At 41.1% G+C, this 21,148-nt stretch overlaps 1 protein-coding gene across 1 annotated transcript in view; it reads left to right on the forward strand.

Annotated features, from left to right (window-relative positions):
- The first annotated feature begins 14,801 nt into the window (after positions 1–14,801).
- The window catches only part of ppp1r37 (protein phosphatase 1, regulatory subunit 37), a 32,631-nt gene continuing 26,284 nt past the window's right edge, over positions 14,802–21,148 (forward strand). Inside the window, exon 1 of the mRNA XM_072701094.1 lies at positions 14,802–16,979. Coding sequence (XP_072557195.1) covers positions 16,310–16,979 — 670 coding nt within the window. The 5' untranslated portion in view covers positions 14,802–16,309. The remainder of the gene's footprint in view (positions 16,980–21,148) is intronic.

Raw genomic sequence — 21,148 nt, forward strand, 5'->3', positions numbered from 1 at the left:
TGTATGTCTCATATCTGAAATACTTTGTGCTGCTCAAGGCAAGGCCATCGATGAGGGAGAGAGAGAACACGTACTCTTCCCTTACCAGGATGTTTGTCCATTACAATGCAGTTTACACACACTGATACTGCCCATATCTAAATAAGGAAAGACGTTCCAACTCCCGAGACAATTGCCTCAGGTAGGAAAATAAACCAGCAGTCAATATGGAGTTAATCTGCGGTGCAATTTTGCAACTGTTACTTAAATGGACCCCCTACTTGAGGTGCTTTCACAATCTGCAGTCTTCCGCAGTCTGGTTTGGAAATTCTTCCTCACTGCCGTCTGCCTGGGGGGATTCTTGTGGGTGAGCTGAGAGGTTAAGAGGCTGAGATGAGAGGTGGGGAGGGACGAAACGCCTCACCACCCCTTCACCTCCTCCCCGGACCACCCAGCTCTATCCTGAGGAGCCCCTTCCGGAGGTCGATGGCCAAGCCTACTGCTTTCGGGGAGACTCTGGCCACGGCTCGATCCACTACAGCTGTCACGGGCCGAAGGCCCCGGGCCGTTCTGAGTGTGGGCACGCGTGTGGGCCTATGTTTTTCCCGTGACGTGCACTGCAGGCCCGAGAGGAACAAATAAGCTGGTGAAATGCATTCCGCATGAGTCACGGACCAGCCGGAAAATGACCTTTGCCTCTCTGTCTTTCGGCCACTGTGCAGATGCAGGATTATGACAGCATGTTGCACTGCTACGCTCAGCTGGGCGGATTGGGAATTTAGATAGCATAGCCATCTTGCCAGGTAAATAGAGTAAAGTGTGTCTTCGATACAAGTGACCTTGATCTTGGAACAACGGCAAGAATAACCGAGTACTCTGCCGTATGCAGGCATAGCAGCGTTAACTGCATAGGTGTTCAAATTTGAGTAAAATCGGGTTTCTTAGGCTCCATTTCATCTCGACAAAATATCATAGTTCAACTATAGTTGGTTTTGAATAAAACACTTTCACTGACTTACACACTACACATATGGATGAACAGTAAAAAAAAAAGCTATTTTTCTACTTTTATTTGTGTCAGTTACTGTAGAATACTGTAGAATCTGTAGAATCACCATGCATATTGAGGTGGTACTCAACAATTTCCATGGAGATATAGGTTACATTTGGACAGCGGGGTGTTTCAGGCTACACAGTGTAACATGCTTAAGGCAGTAAATAATGGGTCTTTCTGTGAACCAGTGATATTATGTAAGCCTGGTAAATCCCAGGCTGCGTAGACGAAATAATCTGTCTTTAACCCTCATCATGCCAAAATGTATGTGTGCAAATTTTCATAACTCAGTCCACAAGATACATGTTTGGGAAAATTGCTGTGGACTTTGTGAGTTTAGGAAATTTGATGAAAGTTCATCATTGGATTATATAAGCGAGTTTCGGTTCTCGTTATTGTGACATACGATGAGGAAGCCTGACGTTAGGTCACCGGCGGTCTCATCTCAAAAACAACAAAAAATGGACATAGTGAGTTTTGGAAATATGCTCTTCAGTTATTATCTCAATCAGTTGTGGGACCTACTCAATAACTTTAATTAGCTGTCTGACAGGTTGAAAACAGGACAAACCCCACCTATCCACATCCTCCGTCATCGGTCATTCTGCCGTTTTTCAAAATCGTCAGTAGGAAAAAAAGTGAAGGGTTAAAAGAAAAAAAAATGTCATGTCAGTTCTATCCCAAGGGAGCTCTTGAAAAAGCACGTCTCCTTTGACTGGAACTTGGGTCAAAACCTTAGATATAATCGCCCTTATCTCAGGAGACAGTGCATAATTGTTGACTAATGATGATGCTATTAAGATAATTGAACTAGCTGGGCTTTTAGCATATACATTCATGCAATGTGTTTGGGAATGCAGCAGCCTTACAGAGGAACTTGATCAAAATGATTATGCCATTAAACAACTGAGCTAAGATGTGTACACATTGAGAAGATTGATAGTGCAGTATATCAAGAACTTCTGGGGAAAAGGCACTGTCCCACAAACAGAGACTCAATGAAAATTGAGGTGTAACTATTCTAAAAGCAGATTGTATATCTGATCCAGTCATAAATCAACAAGTCATAAATGTGGGGCTTACACTGATGATTGTGACAGCGAGTTTGTTTAACAAACACGAGCCAATTCCAGCAAAGATAGTCACGCGGAAAATGCAGACCTTTGTACTGTAAATGTGGCAATTGACAATGATCGTTGAAAATAGTTTCTCTGGATGGGGGAATTATGGCAGAGATTGTGTTTGGGTTTTAGATAGCTGTTGCCTGCTGTCCCTTTTGCTTCCTGGGCGCGCCTTGGGTAATGTGTGGAAGAGAGAGACTGGATAAAGACTTAACGCTCCCGGCACAAACCTCCCGCGTCTAGACGCCAGTCTGCACAGTCCCAAGATGAAAAATGATGTTTTTTCAGGTGCATCCCATGACGTGGGCGCCGTCGTTGCCTGGCTGGTAATCGCATTCTCTCTTTTTTTCTTCCCTGGGATACTTATTTCCCCATTTTTCATCTTATTTACAAAATCACTTGCTGATTTGGACAATTAAGAGATGTCAATGAGGCAATGATGCCTTCAGTGTGCGCCAATGAGGTATGGGATAGATTGAGATGGCAGGGAGGTGGACAGTGTGAAAATATTCCCTGCCCTGATGTGCAGACCCCAATGCAGCCCTGTGGTATGATTATTTTTGATGAGGTGTCACCAGTTACACCTTAAAAACCCAGATGTTCTTCCTTTCCTATACCAGGTAGTTATGTCATATCTGCTGGACCTTTGGACCTGGTAGGAAGTAGCAGGGGGCATATGTGGAAATGCAGTGCCCCCTGGACAAAATGTCACCTTGGGGCCTGCCGCCCGAGTTATGAGATGTTCTGGGCCCCCTGAATCTGCCAGGTAATCCATGCTTCTCCGTTACCCCTGGGAAGTAGAGAACAAACAAGTGACAAAACGAAACTTGACTGAGAAGGGGGGGGGGAGTCTTGAAGTTGCATCGAGCTGATTGGCTGTCTGCTCTTCCAGATGCCCAGATGGCTTAGAAGCCAGAGAGCGACAGCAGAGGGCACCGGCCACCAGGATGGAATGGATGGGGCCATGTTTTATTAGCCTTCTGTTAAACGTGGGGCGGGGACGTGGAGTGAGTCCCAATTCCAAGAAAGTACTTAACTTCAGTAAACAAACCAAAGGTAGAATAAACCCAACGTCATGCTGGTGTCAAGTATCTTTATAATCTTTTGTTTGTGTCAGGCATGTGCCTTGATAATCACATAAGCGTTTTAGCAAAGTTCATTTTACTTATCATTGTTGAAGCACAAGTGGTTATAGACTATATCATAACCTAGTTACCAATCACAATGAGGTCCAGGGACTCTGGGTTTAAAAGAGCTTGTAGTTCTAATTTCCATTCACCATTTTTTTTTTATGTTTTGGGCAAGGGTGTAGATTTGAGAGGTAGGGAGACATCCATATCAATACTGTGGTAGCACTGTTTGTTTTTAGGGGAGCAGGTGGGGGGAGTTTCGGGGCTGATTTGGTCCCTACCAACGTTGAAACCAAACCTATTCCCTTGGTTTTGGGTAAATATAGCAAAGGGTTAAATCACAAGATTTGTTTTTGTTTTTCTTGTAGGTGCAGGTAATTACTCTCGTGCATAAATATGCCAATGAAGGGGCTGTCACAATATTTCAGAGTGTCTACTCTATTACAAAGACCACCCTCCCTTTCTGTGTGCGTGTCAAAGATAGAAAGTTTTCTGTCAAACTCAGACTGAATTATGCTTTAAAAATATACTGGCTTTTTTTTTAGCCCCAAAAGTAGGAAACTCGACCCCCCTTGTTCTTTTAATGTGATTGTCTGAGAAAGGATACAAGAGAAATATGCAAGACCACAATAAATAAAATTACTTCATGAAAAAATGAGTTCATTGATCGTGATGAATGGTCACCAGGGGAAACATTTAAAGAATGCTCCACCGCTCCTGTTTTTTGTCTCTCTCTCTTTTCTTCACCCTGTTCCTCCTGCAGAAAGAAATCATTACATTTGCACATGTGTCCGTCCTCGAAAACACGGCCGATAACAGGACCGTGAGTAACGGCTGGCCATCGCTGTGCAGACCACACCGTGCTCCAGAGAAACATTAAAACATGTTTCATCCCCTCCAGCACAGGAAAAAAGGGGGTAAAAAAAAACCCTGTAGTTGAAATTAGATTAGCGTTTAAAACATATGTGAATTTATCCAGCCCGAGTGGCAACTTCTCAGCAGATGCTTGACCTACCTCCAATTCCTCCGAGTCCCGGTTCTCTGGTTCCTCTCTCTCCTCGTCTCTCCGAATCACAGAACCAGAGGAGAGACTGTGTAAAATATACTGCGACGTCTGGGTGTTCCAATGTCAACACTAGCTTCTACTAAAGTAAAGATGTTACGGAGTGCGAAGGTACGTTAAAATGCTTTACCGTGGTTGAAACCCTTTTGCTGGGTTAAGGAGGTGTGAAAATGATGCTTGTTCCTTCAGAGGAGCCCAGTGGAACTGATTTGTGGTAAGCCACATACGTAATTACACCCAAACCAGCGGATCCCGCGAGCTCTGGCTCGACATGGAAACCAGGTGGAAACGGCGTGAAGACAAAATTGTGGAGAGGCTGATAAAATCATCTCCTGAGGTGGGCTGCTTAGCTTAATCACTAATGCAGAAGCTGAAGTGTTGAGCTGGGGGAATTTTGCTGGGGGTGAGGTAGAGGGAACAGATCCAAGGCTTTAGCCGGATGACCGAACACTTGGGAAGCAACTGCAGGCATATCTCCATATCTTGTGAGCGAGGATCTGCTACCCAGAACCTGACAATTGGTATAGGCAGTGCAAATACGACCTTTCATCCAATCAAGTCTGAGATCACATCACAGGCAGCACCAGGCATATGAGGCAGATCATGGGTGGAACACGATGTATGCCAAGTTCTGTTAGACCATGGGGAAAGCCAGGGGAACATATGGAGAACATGCAAAGAGCACATTGGCCAAACACTCAAAAGTGAGGTAGAAGTGCCCCCTATCACCACCAAAATAAAAGTTTATGCACCAAGTTTAAAGGAAAGTTATTTTAAAGCCAAATTGCCAAAACATGCAGATGCATGAATAATTATTCCTATAGGGGTGATTGTGCCCTGCCATGGGTTGGCATCCCCTCCTGGGTTATTCCCTACCTTCTGCCCATTATTTTTGGGATAGGGTCCTCACCTCTACAACCTTGCAAAAGACAAGAGGTATAGAAAAAGAATGAATGAATGAATGTTTCAATATGACTGCATTGCAGACTCTTGGCATTCTTTCAACCAGCTTCCAGATGTAGCCACCTGGAATGCTTCCCCAACAGTCCTGAAGGAGTTTTCTCCTGGCACAAGTTGGCTGCATTGCTACTAGTCTTTTGATCCAACTCATCCCAAACCAGTTCAATAGGGTTTACATGTGGGGATTGTGGGGGCCACGTCATCTGTCACAGCGCTCCATCTCTTTCTTTGTTCACAAGATAATACTTACCACATAACCTCGAGGTGTGTTTAGGGTTGTTTTCTTGTTGAAAAATAAATGATTTTCAATACTGTATGCCAGTACATAGGCAAACCCTTGAAAAAGAAGATTGTAATTTCTCATGATTGATTTATTTCTGGAACAGTGACTCAGTAGAGAATGCCACAGACTTACACCCTTGGGGCTGTAAGCTTAATTCCTGGCTCTGCCTCCATTTTCATGATGCTTACATATTCTCCACATTCACGCAAGTTTCCTCCAACTAGTCAAGCCTTATCCCAGAGTTCAAAGACCTCTGGTTTAGGTAAACTGCTCCTTCTACATTGACTGGCATCCCATCCAGGGAATCTTCCTGCCCTGTGCTTCTGGGATAGGCTCCATGCTTAAATTAAGGTTAAATTAATTTAATTATTATTATTATTATTATGCTGGCTAGATAAGTGGCCATTGAACATGGATGCACAAGACTAGATTGCCTACTGTGTGAAACTGCAGCACAGGTGTGCCCTATGAACCTAGAACTTGGGTTGCAATTGTAGACAGAATTATACAGTTCCCTGAGGCTCAACAAGATGCAAAAGCACAATGTGCTGAAGAAATGTACACCCTAATCCTAACTCACAGCATAGATCTATCCATCTTCCTTCTAGGACAGACTTGCATGTCTTTCAGTAGGAAGTTGGAAGATATTTTTTTGCCCAAGGAATTAAGGATGTACCCATGCAGAGAAAATCAAGTCTGAAATAATGTTCTAGGTACATACACGATTCATCTTTATTTTACTTACCAGGGTAATTGAGATTAAGACGACACACTCTGGAAATTTTGGAATCTGTGTTTTGCTGCATTTTTTTAGCATTAAAGAATGATGGCCCTAGTAATCTCATCCAGGGTTTCCACCTGCCCAGAGTATCCTGGGATGGACTCCAGGCTTCTCCTGACCCTGTACTGGCTAAGTGCTTATGGAAGACAGATGGATGGATCATCCTGGTAAAAAAAATGCTGTGGAGATAGCGTGTGCTGGACTTCCATCAATGAACGTGTTGGATGGAGGCATCTGGCAAAGAAACTTGAGATAAAACAATCAAGAAAAAAAAGTGAATAGAACAGTCACCCAAGATAAATGAAGTGGATTCGTTTCACTATCCTTACCCAGATAAATGCAAACAAAAGATTGTTTTCTAAAGCCATTTTGATGAAAGATTACTTGGATTATCTCAAATCTTCCAGCGATGTTCTAGGCACAAAAGAATGTCCTGACAATGTTAGGATAACATAATGAAAATTACTATGGTGTTATACTGGGGATCCGACTGAAGCATTTCCCAGTGTTTTCTGGGAACTTTCTCTGTGAGCTGGGCAGCAGTATAGGTGCCTGTTCCAGCTGTGAAACCGGATAACAACTGGATCCAGTGAATATCACCCAATGAGCCACCGGAATATGGTCTGGAAGCAGTGCAGGGTGGGGGCCGGTGAGGTTCAGCTACATCTGGGCCTCACCGCTCTCAGGCATGGTCTAGACGCCAGCACGGTAGCCGGCCTCCCGAAGACCCAGAGGTTCTCCGGGAAGTGAGCGAGCCGACAACAGGAAGCCCTTTAAATCACATCGCAGACGGATATAAATACTTGAAGGAGGGCGCCAAGAGGTGGGGCAGCCACAGAGCAGGGGCAGACCTACCTAATGCTGCCGCTACCATTTGTGTCAGGGGGGAGGTGACAGGAAGTGGCCGATGGAGACGGAGGAAGTGAGAAAGACAGGGGTGACAGTGATGGAGAGAGTAAGAAGGAGAGAAACGGATTTGGGGGAGGGGGAGGCAGAACGCAGGTGGGGAAATTCAGAAGGATACAAGCCCGTCCTTTAATGACGTGGTTGAGAAATAAAATTGTTATCCCATACCACATCAATCCCAGAACACAGGTGTTCAATGACAGATCAAATCCTTCTCCTATTTTATACATCCCCTGCTTCCCTCTGTGTTTTTTTTCCTAATAATGATATAAAAAACAATTTAATGTGAAAACCATGAGCACATATGGTAGAGATCAAACCTGGTTAGAGCTTCATCGGCTGCGGTGTCAGTCTTTTCCCCTCTGGCTTTAAACCAGCCCGGCTCTCATGAGAGAGTGAAACGTCAGAATAGTCCTGGTTTGTTTTAACCCCTGATCACATCTTGTTTAACTTGGTGTAGCTCTCAAAGGCCTTGACTAGAAAAATAAAAAAATGAAACATGGATTTATGTCATCTGTACTACTGTGCATGTGTATGTGATTTTTTTTTGTGAATGTAATGGTTTCATTTCAAAAGTGGCAGGCATCCATCTATCCATCCATCCATCCATCCATCCATCTTCTATACACACTTGTCCTGTGCAAGATCATGGGTGCCTGGAGCCTATCCAAGAAGCTATGGGTGCATGGCAAGGAATTACCCAGGATCAGGCGCCAACCTATTGCAGTGCAATTATACAATGAAACGAAATAACGTTTGTCTGAGACTTTAAAAATGGCTTTGCACGTACAACACAAATGACAATGAATAATTAATTAATTAAATAAATATGCTGTAAAAGTAGCACAACTTTCAATGATGGCTGTGAAGTGGGTTTGACTGTGTGCAGTTCCATGCATGAATATTCTTTCAATGCCTACATAGCCATGACATCCCAAAACAACATTGATCCGTGACATTTGTACATGTTACTATGAAAGCCAACCCTCTCTTCCATGTGCAGCTCAGCGGGTTAGGCTTCTGTGGGTGTGATTCAGAGGTACCTAATTCAAATCCCATGCTTGACATAATCATCCGAATGGCTGTGAAAGGCCCTTAAGGGGTGTTGGAGGAACGGCTGACCCGTTGCTTAAACCACAAGCCTTGCTCTCAACTATAGATATATATATATATACATGCATCATAGAAGGAAAAAACAAGATATGCAAAAAGCATTCTCATATACTTGTGTAAATGGCAACTAGAGCACCGTCACCTAGTAAATTCACATCATAAAGTCTTCCTCATGGATATTCTTTAATATCCAGTCGATCTTGGACCGCCAGAAGTTTATTTTCTCCTTACTTGGGAATTTTTGGTTCCTCTCCTCTGTTGTCATATGGCTTGCTTTATTTAATTTCTTTGTCTTCCCTTTTCCCTGTTTTTGTATTATTCTGTCTTAACGATGTTGTAATGTATCACAACATAGCCATGTGAAACTCCTTGGGGCAACTCTGTTGTGAAAGGCGCTATATAAAAAGAATTTGAATTGAAATGTAGAAACATTAGACTTTGAACGTATAGCCACCCAACCACCTTTTAACCATATATCACAGGGTTGTGGGGTTTTCATGTACTGATTAGTTTAAATATCCATTTTGAATCACTGACTGGTCATGGATAACATGTATATGTCATAAGGATACAATTTTGATACCTGATAACAGAATAATAAAATGAAAAATGATATTTTAGCATTTTTAAAGTTATGCATTACAGATGGCTGTTGAACTTTTTGAGGTCTTGTAGTTGGAAGCAAAATAATATGCTAAGATATCTGTTTTAATAAGCCACTTATCCTGGATTGAAACAAAATGACTACAACACCAAAAGAAATCTTGCTTTTCTGACCCATTTCTAAAACATTTTATGCATGGACTCAATATAATTCAATAAAAGGGTCAGTCGAATCTAAAAAAATAGATCTCAGCTGGACCTTAAATGAGACTCATTTTGTTTTCACTCCAAGTATCTCAGGACATCTTAAATAGCTCAGCTGCTTCTCGTTCTTGGTGATTGTAAATCTCGGTTGAGCATGGGTGTGTGGGAGTAGGCACGAGCTGCTTAGTACTGGACTGCAGGAACAGCATTCAGTGACAGACAAGATCGTGCCACTGAAAATAATCAGGCATTCAAATGACCAAGATGGAAGGAATGACTTGCTGTCATTTGTAATACAGAAATTACAAAGACTTTGTTCATAAAAACATGTTATGTCTCATTCAGGGTGTCTTCCTGTGCCTACTTTGATAAACTCCAGGATCATCAAGACCCTGTACTGGATAAAGGATATTGGAGATAGATACAAACTTAATTCTTATGAGCTTCTATACGGTTCCAGTCAAAAGTCAACACATCTGCTTTTAATGCATTTGGCTCTATTCCAGCGTTAGGGCTAAATGTCTTGATGTAATGAAGTAATACATATAAAATATGCAACGACCAAGAGAAGTGTTCATTTTAGACTCTTCAAAATTGCCCCCTGTTGCTTCGGAGACAGCTTTGCAGACTTTTGGCAGCATCTCTCAATCAGATTCCATACAGTATGTAGCCACCTGGAATGCTTCTCCAACAGTCCTGATGGAGTTTCCACAAGTTCTGGGCACAAGTTGGCTACTGGGCTCTTGATCCAACTCATAGTGGGCGCCAGGTCATCTGTCACAGCACTCCATCTTTTTCCTTGTTCAGAAGATAATACTTACTACATAACCTCAAGGTGTGCTTAGGGTCAATATCTTGTTGAAAATCAAGCCGTTTTCAGTAGGTGTGTCCAGATTTTCATTAGTACTGTATTCGATTGTCTCATTAATACATGAAAACAGCATGAGAGAAAATGAAGTACACAAAGACAACTTGGAATTGCTGTTCAGCAGAGTTCTCTGTATGCTAATGCAAATGCTTAAATTGAACACCTTCAATACACTCCTGGATACATAAATTACTACTTGTATATAGATACACAAGCATATTTGCTAAGCCAAGTAAATAATGGCATATTCTGATGTTTAATCATAAATCCTATTATGGGACATGTGTAAAGATGAAAACGACATGCCTTTATTCCAAGAAATGATTGGTGTGTTTGCCCAGCATTTTTCCTCCAGTGCTTTTGTCTGACAGCTTATTTGTTCCATTCTACTCTACAATGTTAATACAGGCAGTCGCTGGGTGAAGAATGTCCGACTTTACGGACAACTCGTACTTATGGGCCCCCATAAAGCTTATTATGTTAAACATTTGTATTAAATATAATGTTCCATAATAATGAACACTCACACTATTTTGCAGTGCTCATGCAAATATTGCATGGCTTCAGTGGTTCATCAAATCGGGGTTCAGTGCAGTACCATATGAAGTTACTTTTACTATTTCTGCATAATTATTATCATTATTATGTAGTGTATTATTATTTTTCCAACTAGTCTACAAATTCGACTTGAAGTCCTTGAAATTCCCTGAAATTTTATTACTAGCAGGTCTTCCTGTGACTTTGAGTAGGATGCTGTACAACCAAACTATACTGCTAGTGTGGATTCTAGCCTTCTGGGAAAATGCTTTGACAGCCTGATGGAAAATGAGAAATCAGAGGAAACGATCCACTGTTGGAAGTTACCTTTATTTAGTCTTTTGTGGTATAGTTCAGGCAGCTGAGCTTTTCCTACAAGAATATATGAATTCACACTCTTCCCATTTCCCAAAACTGTTTACAGAGACAAGTTCCAGACGGCTGAACGGAAAAGTAATGACAGTTAAATTTGGAGAGGGAAAGAGCAGGAGGAAAGGTCCCTTTCCGCTCGTAGCATTTCCTTTTGTGTGTGAAACGAATCAGCGATTGAGTCTTGGATGTTGTTTATTTAAGATATGATTTCCTTACCTTGTGCAATTTCCATCCAGTCCATGCCTCACATTACCTTAAAGCAAAAAAGTAAATTAACATCGAAGAATGGTACTCAATGTCCGTTCATCCATGGATTAGTGATTGAAGGGATTGGGGACGTCCTTCAAGGCTGGCTGGGTGAGATTTGTATTAGGCCAGCTTGGCTTGTCAGGCCCAACACATGTTACTCAACAGGCATGAGGGATTGAGTTTAGTCAGGAGGCATGGGTATTGTTTAATGGATCGACGTCAAAGGTACAATGCAAGCTCCATCTGTTGTCTGAAATAGGTGCAGTGGGTTTGAAAACTCCACAACATTATATATCACCTCCCCACCACTGTCAGTTAGCATGAGAGTATCAGCTCCTCTCGTGCTAACTGACAGTGGTGGGGAGGTGATATATAATGTTGTTTTGGGTTATTACTTCAACTGAAGCAAAACAAAATAGCCCGAAAATAGCCATGAAAAACAGGTGCAGGTTGGGTTTCATGGTTGGCTCAAATAAAAAATTGGTTTCTACCGTCACATCCAGTGCCATGTCTGGTCATTGTGACACTTGGTGCAAGAGATTGACGATTGGACCAGCTACAAAGGAGATGCTCTTGCTTTGGATTTCATTCCTCCCCACCATTTCTGTTAAACCCATCTCCCATACTCAAATAAAGTTCCTATTCCCTTCTCGCGCTCCCATGTCACGTGATTCTTTTGGTCTTCCCAGCCAAAGCAAGTTGTACAGAAGCCGACTGCCAACTTGCTCTGTCGTTTGGTGGTCTTCATCACCTTCAAATATTAAATTCAGAAACAGTTTACTAAACTTGTCATTTTTATTTATTAATGTGAAAGGTCACATTGGATAAAGCAAATTGCTACTGTGGATTTAGACACACATAAGCATAGTTTGTAAATTGCATGTTTATGTAATAATTGGCATGTAGAAGGTGGAAAGATGCATGATTTAGAGTGAGCAAGGGTTTTAAAAATCCAGCAACTTAAGACATTTTCCCAACATGGATTTTGGTTTGTTCTTGTTTATATGCATTATTTTGCTTTTGGCTAACCTTAGTCACTGACTGACATTTTAAATCCTGTTTTCTTTCCAAGGCATATTTATGTTTTAGAAATGTCTGCATTTTTTTCCTGCTGGAGCTCATATTTTGTACTGTGTTAGTACCAGCTGCCATGGTTGACAAATGCAGGCAAAATTTTTGTCTATAAAATGTGATTCTTACAATTTGACTTTATATATTACAGAAACAAACAAAAACACTTTACATAACAGCATCACATGTTTTTATAGGTCAGCATTTTTTAACTCTTTGCTTTGACTATTCTTTCTAACTTGATTTCATTCATTTACCTTTTTTGTAGGAGAGAAATCAATAACTACATTAAAGTGAGGGCAATGGGTCTCCAAAGTCCCCTCAGAGAAAAATGCAAAGATTCTTATTTGAAATTCCTGAATAATTTTCACTTCTCACGCTATTATCCAATAAATTCAAAGAAACAATATAAAATAAAGCGCTTTCACTTTTAATGTTTTGCTAGCTCTAACGAATTATTTTTGTGCATGAATCATCATCAGTATATAGAATTTCCATTCTGTACATTCACTTCGACCAGTACTGCCCAAAGCACCATCTAGGGTCACTGACTCGCAACTTGACTCAGACTCAAGTCACAAATTTGATGACTTGTGACTCGACTCAGCAAAACTGATTGAAAGACTTGGACTTGACCTGCACTTGAGTGCAAATGACTTGAGACATGGCTCGGACTTGCAATGTTTTTATTCTTAAGACTTTACTCGGACTCGCCTACGAGTGACTTGTTCCCATCCCTGCAAAGGCTCATGGGAAATTGAGTAGCATAAACCAGATGAGATTTTGAATGTGGTGATTATAAAGCAAGGATTATTCTTGTATAATAGTGACTGACAGATAGAAGAAATATGTTTTGTTAATGCTAGTACTTTGTGTATATATTTCACTTTCCATATAGTTCTGAAACAGAAATCCCTTCTTGTAACAGATTTTTTTCCCCCAGAAAACTAAATTTAATCCTCTTTTGGATATATGAGGCTATGAACAACATATACTTGTAATTACATAATTACATAGAATCTGCCTTTAAGGGGAATTTACTGTAATTCAGAAATAATTACATGACAGACAATGTATGCAGGTACTTCAATTATGGTAGCATATAAAGCATGGATGAAGTGTCTGCAAATTAAATAAATGTAAATATAACATGAAAAGAAACCTTATCTTTAAGAATAAACTTTATAGTTTTGTAGGTAATTGGATCCAATGTTAACTGCTCTCAATCACACACCATGTCATGTTTTCGAGTGATATGAGTGTTTTAATGTTTAATATACATGGTATTTTTGGTTTTGTTTAATTTGTGTAGGCTAATTGTCAATGAAGATGGCATTCCCAAAAGGAGACTAAAATTTCTAAACGAGCTAATTGTTCAAGGCATTATTTTGTTAGTTAACAGAAAAGGTTTACAGTTGTGTTATTTCTGTATTGGTATTTGTTGTCAAAGCAACGAAATGGAGCAGATGGTAATGCGTTTAAATATATAATTCAGTGAGGGGACATTTTAAGGTTGAAATAAATTACTTTGTGCGTGAACAATTTGAAAAGCAACTAAATAAGGAACGGTATCTTGGGAGGAATGAAAACGTCAATCTGACAGTCAGGTGTTGAGGGTTTGAAAACATTGCCCTCTGCTGGAAATTGTAGTTTTTGCATCTTTTTTCATTTGTGTTTCGATTTTCCTAGTAAATTGACGAGCACATTCCTTTTGACTTCCGGATTTTCTGTCGTTTTTTAAAAAATAAATAAATAAAATGAATCACATTAAGTATTATTTATGTATAGGCATATGCTTTATGAAAAAATCGGTTTAGATCACAATTAACCGTTTATTTTTCGTAAATGTTTAAACTGATGCCAGATGGGATACTTTGAAGACGTGGGATTTTTATATAAATTAATCTTAAGAGTGAATTACCTATTATTTAGTTTTTTTCTGCTAATTTATTCGCTGTTTGCATTATTTTAAAATATTTAGACATACACAACCACTAGTAATTACAAACTTGGTAGCCTATATTTCTGGAATATAAAAATGACGGTATCTGACGGTATTTGAACGTTTCAATCCAACTAAAAAAAAAAAACAAGGGTGTCACCGCACTAACATTTCATGGCCTACATAACTCGTGTACACACATACTCATACTGCCATTATTTTGTCATTTGCCTGAAATTTCAACTAAATAAACATACATACATACTGACTGGTCGTATATACGTCCGTCCAAAGTGATCTTCGTTGCACCGCATTTGTATTGTTCTGTTGTTATTCTGCGTTTGTGTGTGCAAATTCTGTATTTTGTAACACTTAATATAATAAAACTCGTATATTGCACGCGCAGTTTGTTAACTAAAATACCAATAAACAGATGTTAAAAAATGTCACGGTTTATTATACGAAACCTGATACTGTACGAGAGATGGGCCGACATCCAACTTCAGAATAAGTGCGGCACGCACCACGAACATCCGCACTAGGAGAAGCACGCGCGCAACGCCGATGTCATTAATAGTGAAATTCCACTGTATTAAATTACCATTTATTTTAAACGAGCGATTCAAACGACCTGTGACACGTTTAACTGAAACTCCTCGAGCGCGCGCGCGCGCGACGAAAGTGCTGCTCCCAAACCGGCGAGATTTTCCCGCTACGGCTCTGATGACGTGCGCTCGTGGGGACAACAAACAGTAGTTTGAGTAAAGGCAGCGAAAGAGAGAGAAATTCAGGTTTTGTACGCCTTACAGGTATCCTTCGCGGCGCCGACTGTACTATGCGACGAATTTCGTTTATATCCAGTTACGTTTAAAAATAAATCTGTTTTAATTGGGGGGGAGCCATTTACGCCTGAGTGTTTAAAGCCATTTGTAAGGAATACTCTTGTCAGCCTCTAGCTTTTAGCAGGATAGGAAACGATGCCGTGATGCCAATGACGCCTGCGTTTTTCCCTGCCTAGCCGAAAGATGCGATGCGACACGTTTTAACTGATCGGCGGAGAAGGGGGGGGGGGACGTGTACCTTTTGAATCGCCTCTTGCTCTGTAGACAGAATGTGGGTACCGACCAAAAGAGCCCGTTTAGCCCGTAAAACGAGGATGAATGGCCTAACTGGGTAGGTGTCATGTAAGCGGCGGTTCGTGGGACCCGAGGCTCATCACACATTTTCTGGAGAAGGACACGAATTAGAAAGAAACGGATTTCGCTCATATAAGTTAAAATAAAAGGAAGATGAGGGGAAGCAGAGTATGAAGAGCCGGGCACTGACTTTTTCAGGAGGACCCTCGAGGAACGCGAATTACCTGCCGGGCGACAAACTGCCTCGCTAATAGCTTCGAGAGAGAAAGCACATACAAAAAAACATGATACCTGCCTGAGGCCGTCCCTCTGCACATCGACTGTGATTAATTGTTCAGTATAGTTTTATTTTAACCGATTGGTCACGCAGGTAAATCAAATCCGTTTATTAACGTTAACAAGAATTACTTGGCCGGTCGGGTTGAACGTTTGCTCGGACAGCCTCGCCTTTCGCCGACTTGCAGCCAAATCGCGATTTGACAGGAAATTTTCCCCGGTGTTTCGGTCTCCCTCTCATGTATATTGGGATTTATACGCTTTAAGATGTTTTGCAAGCCATGGTTGGCGTAGTAACGACCGCCATTGAGGTCTGTCTTCGGTTATAGAGTCATATAAATGTGAAACTGGCTTGGCGATTGCTATGTAAATTTCCAACGGTACCCCTGAAGGCCAGTGTTTACAAAAGTTTCGAGTCGTTGATATCAGAATACTAGCAAAGCACTCAAATAGCTTTAAATGCCTCCGCGTGTAAACGGGGTTATTATAATTGGATTGGCAGCCACATTTATCGGGACTTCCATTGAAAGAAAGGGTAAAACCACGTCCACTTTCCCCAGATATTGACAGTTAGATTCATTAGTTTGAATAGGAATATATAGTAACTACCGAAGTGGAAGACAAGGCAAGAACACCCTTGTCTGCTCTTTTTGAGCTAGAAATGATGAACAGCCAAGAAGTCCTAGATTTTTGCAGTGCCAAATCAAGTGAAATAGAAGACATTATAACCTGGAAGGACATTCAAGTCATGGAAGAAGAGGTGTCAAACCAAGGAATTGGGACCGCGGCTGTGGACAGCGCAGGGCCATGTGGGTTGAATGACGGTCACCTTGGTTGTGAGAAAGACCAAAGGACAGAAGAGGTAACAGGGAATGGGAAAAGTACCATTCCCAGTGTGTCTTACGTCTCCTACTTGGATATCTCTGATCCATGCCAAGAAGCAAGCAGATGTGATTCTATAGTAGCTGATCCAAATGCTGATTTTGGAGATATGGACATTGGTGTGGATTTAACTCTTAATGAAAGCGGCGTGCTGGAGCCAGAGTCTCCTTGCCAGGAAGGTGAGCTGGTGGTTCAGGAAGGTATCCAGGATGTATCCGTTCTAGCTGCTAAGCCTGTGGATATGTGCACTGCTGCAAAAGAACCCAGGAGGGCCCTGGATAAAGAGGGAGGCCGTTTGCCTTCTGAACCCCTTGCAGTAGAGACAACCCCTGCACTCTCAACGGCAGAAGACAATGAGAGACACAAGCATGGGGGCAAAAGGGTGACTTTCCCTTCAGATGAAGACATTGTTTCTGGAGCTGTGGAGCCAAAAGACCCTTGGAGACATGGTAAGGATTCCACTAATCCCAATCTTTTATTACAGGGTCTATTTGGGTTGGACTGATGTTTGTTACAGTAGGTTTTCTAGATGAGGACTACATAACTCCACTATTGAAGGCCTGTGCTCCAGCAGATTCTCTGACTTCCCTGATTTCACTCACACCTGATTTATTATTATTATTTATTTTATTTTATTTGCGTTTCCTTGTCTTGTGAAATTGACATTATAAAACAAAGTTAATACCTGTGGTGTTTTCTCACATATGGGTGGTGAAAGGAAATGTGTGCTGGTGAAAGTAAAATCTGCTGACTGCAGACTGTTAAAGGACAGGGGTAATATGTATATAAAGAAGAAAAACCTACTCAGATTGCTCATTATGCTGACACCGGTCGTCCATACAATGTTTATATGTACCAGCCACCAAACCAGCAGGTCTTCCTGGAAAATGGATCTGTCTTCCTGGAACAGCTTTAACCTGCCAGTTTCTACCTACCTCATTCTTGACTGTTTAGGCTGTTAAAAGTTGTGACACTTTGAACATTAGGTGTCCCTATATTTTTGGTGTTTATCATGCTTGTGGTAGCTGCCAAATAAAAATAAATACAGCTAAACTTCTGGAATGATGCAGATTTTTTTTTAATCATCATATTTATGTTCTGTAATGTATACAGTAGTTATTTTAGCACAGTTTTCACAGCTCAGATGCTTCTGACATTTTAGAGTGCAAAGTATGAAACAGCTTTGAGATTTTGCTCAGATTTACTCAGGAACGTTGTGACCCTGGTTAGTTAAGTGAATATTGAAACTCAATGAATACATAACATCCTGACAATTGGCAACAATATTAAGCTTTTATTTAACGTGTTATTGAGGGAAGATGGGAAATTCAAAAGGATGAAAGGAACAGGCTGCAATGTGTATTAAATTTGAAGTATGTTATTAATAGTGCAATATACAGAAACTGCACCAAATACCATTCACCTGGGCCCTCACAATTAATGTAGATTTGTCTCTATTTTGATTGTGCTTTTAAGATCCTTCTAGAAATATCTGATTTGTCCATCTTCCAACAAGTTATCCTTTACAAGACCATGGAGAGGCCTGGATCTCCTGCAACATAGGCAGTAGCGTAATGGTACACCCTAGATAGGGTGTGAGTCCATAGTGCACACACTATGGGCAATCTAGAGACACCAGTTAGCCTGCTTGCAGGTCTTTTCACTTTCCTCTTGCAGTCCAATTTTTGGTGAATACCCACATTATTTTAGGAGAAGATGTAAACTCCACATGCACATATACACACACATATAGCATGAAGGCAGGACTGGAACTTCCAACCCTGGAGGTGTGAGGCAACAGTACTTCCCAACAGAATTGCCATTGACTGCAATATCAAGTTTGACCCGGGGAGTTGTTTACAAGAACATACTCGCTTATTTTTCCAGTTTGATCTTATCATTGTAGTACTTTAAATACCATGGGTGACGGACTTTCACTGGATTAGCACAATACCAAAGGTAAGGTGTACAGTTCATATATTTGTAAAAATATAGTCAAAATTATGGATAGGTTTACAGTAATAGTAGGTAAATGCCCTGGAATTACTGCCAAGGCATTAAAACCCATTCTAAATTGTAACTTGCTAGGACTGCAGCTTCAGAGAGGACAGGTGCAACTGTTGCAGACAAAACTGAAAATGCAGTGTAGTGCAAGAGGTCATGCCTATTCCTTTTAGGCCATTAAGGTGTTTATTTATAGTAATATCTATTATTAACTTAGTTGTCATGGCCTGCCCATTTATTAGTTCAGCTTATCTCATACACCTTTAGTCAGCAGGCTTCTGTGTCTTATGGTTTTGTCAGCTCTTTGCCCTATTTAGATGGATGGTGTTTGGATGGTGTGAAGTTCTGAGAATATCAAGAGTATTCTCATGCAGGAACTGCCCATGAGCCAAAGTTTTGTGCGAACCGACCATGTGATGTGTAGCTTGTAACAGGTATGGCTGCATGTAACACACAGATGAATGCATGAGATTCCACCAAATAGGTCCAGTTTTTTGAGTGCCATTCTCTCTGTTACTGTTTATGTTTGTCTAGTTTGTGCCTAAAATCCCTTTTGCTGTCAGCCAGCTCTCTCATCTTCCTTTCTGCTTGCTTACGTTGGTCACATGACCTCATACAGGCAAGCACCCTCTTTAGGCATGGTCAGTGTGCTGGTGAAGGAATGGGAGTGCCCGGTTCACCAGCCACAGTTTTCCAGAGCTGCTTTGCTGCCATGGCTTGGTCTGCTGTATGGTATTCACAGTGGATTTTGGGGGCTGGGGACGGATATTAGTCATGCTGCTTTGTGTCGTTGATGCTTTTGCTCTGGCAGACCTTACGGAGAGTTTTCTATTTTTGAATTTGTCCAGGCTGTTTTTAGTGATAATGAAGTCCTAAGCGTGTTTTCCTCTGGGGCTGCCAAAATTCAGAGTACGCTCCTTAGTGTGATGGTATATTTTTCCTCCCCCTCCATAAGGTATTATATGCGATGTAAGTGCAAGGTTAGTCTCTCATTTAAAGCGCTCTGCTTCACTCTCCCCCTTCCCATTTAACATTAAATTTCTTTTTTCTTTGTGGTGGGTAACAGCAATTCCCCATGGAGGGCTCTGGTCCTTGCTTCTGAATCAGGCCACATCTTGCCAGGAAAGCAGCTCTGAGCCAACGCATGAGTTGGTGAAGAGTTGGTGAAGAGTTGGTGAAGAGTTGGTGAAGAGTTGGTGAAGGGGTCTTTCTCACACTAGACTGCTTTTGCACTACATGCAGTCCTCCAGATTTGTCTTTTATTGGCATTATTCCCTGAGTGACTTGGCGTCCCAGAACCTTTTCTGCAATTAGGAGGACGACATGCTGGATGTCAAAAGGCTTGGTCTAGCATGGCTGAGCGCACCTGCCTTTTTGCCATTGCTGGCCTGCCCTGTTGTGAGCATTGGGCTGTTGTGATTGCGCATCTCACTCCCTTTTCGGGAGTGTCTCCCCCCAGGGGGTAGTCCTGGCTCGTGCTTCTTGTAGCATTCTTGCACTTGTAATTGTGCTGGCTTTATTGCGGGTGCCAGTCCAGTCACGTTCTCCCAAACGCCGCTGACATGGCGCGATTCCCTTCGTCATGGAGTGACGCAAGCATGTCTAGGATAATCCCCGTCATACCTTGTAAAACAGCCCCCTGTTAATATAGAGGTTTAACGTTTGTGATCTGATGTAGGTGGGGTTGGGAGATGTTTTAATCTGAGATCATGTTCAGTGACCTTTTCCAATCCTTTGGCCATTTATTCTAAAAATACTTCATTTTTCTGGCATGTGCTTTATATCGTTTATATCTCATAAACGATTTTTTACATGTGCTTTATGACAAATAATTACGAATATTCATTTTTGTTTGTAAGCACTCAGCTTTTATAAAGGATTAGATTTGTATAGTTTGTGAGATTCTTGTCCCTCCGAAGGCACAATGTAATGCTTCCTCTAACAAGTACCACCTGTCATAATCTGAGGTTGGGAAACTGTATAATAACTTCTTGGTGGAATGTATGGCAGTCTCTGCTACTGATATTTTGGAATTTGTTGAAGTTCTGGATCCTATTAGTCATATAAGGTGGCTCAACCAGTAACCTTCATGGCAAGATCTGGTGATTTCTCATTAGCATGTAAAAATTGCTTTGGTTTCTTGACTGCACAACCTGGATGAACTTGCATAATCCTGTATAAATCTGACACCTGCACAGTCTAGTAAGAAAATGTCTTTTTGATATTAAACCTGAGAAATAGTGTTGAATTTTCTCTACCCTAATTAAGATTAAATTAATTTTAAACCTAAAGTGTGGGGACATGTTTTTGCACAAAGGTTTTGTTATATTTCCAGATGATAGTCTACATGGTCTGTGTATCATTAAGTTTGGTAATACAATAAAGTACCATCTTACAGGCAACTATAAGCTGTTAGAATTGTCAGTCAAAATTAAATTTACAAAATCATTTGGAAATTTTTTTGATGAAATATGGGGTAATTAAACAGCTTATTACCTATAACAAGTCTGATCATCTATCTGTTATTTAGAGGTCCTTTTCCTTTAAATAAATTATATATATATATATATATATATAGAGATGCTATTCAATGTACCATGTACTCCTACAGCAT

The sequence above is a fragment of the Paramormyrops kingsleyae genome, chromosome 17, assembly GCF_048594095.1.
Source record: "Paramormyrops kingsleyae isolate MSU_618 chromosome 17, PKINGS_0.4, whole genome shotgun sequence".
NCBI classification, from domain to species: domain Eukaryota; kingdom Metazoa; phylum Chordata; class Actinopteri; order Osteoglossiformes; family Mormyridae; genus Paramormyrops; species Paramormyrops kingsleyae.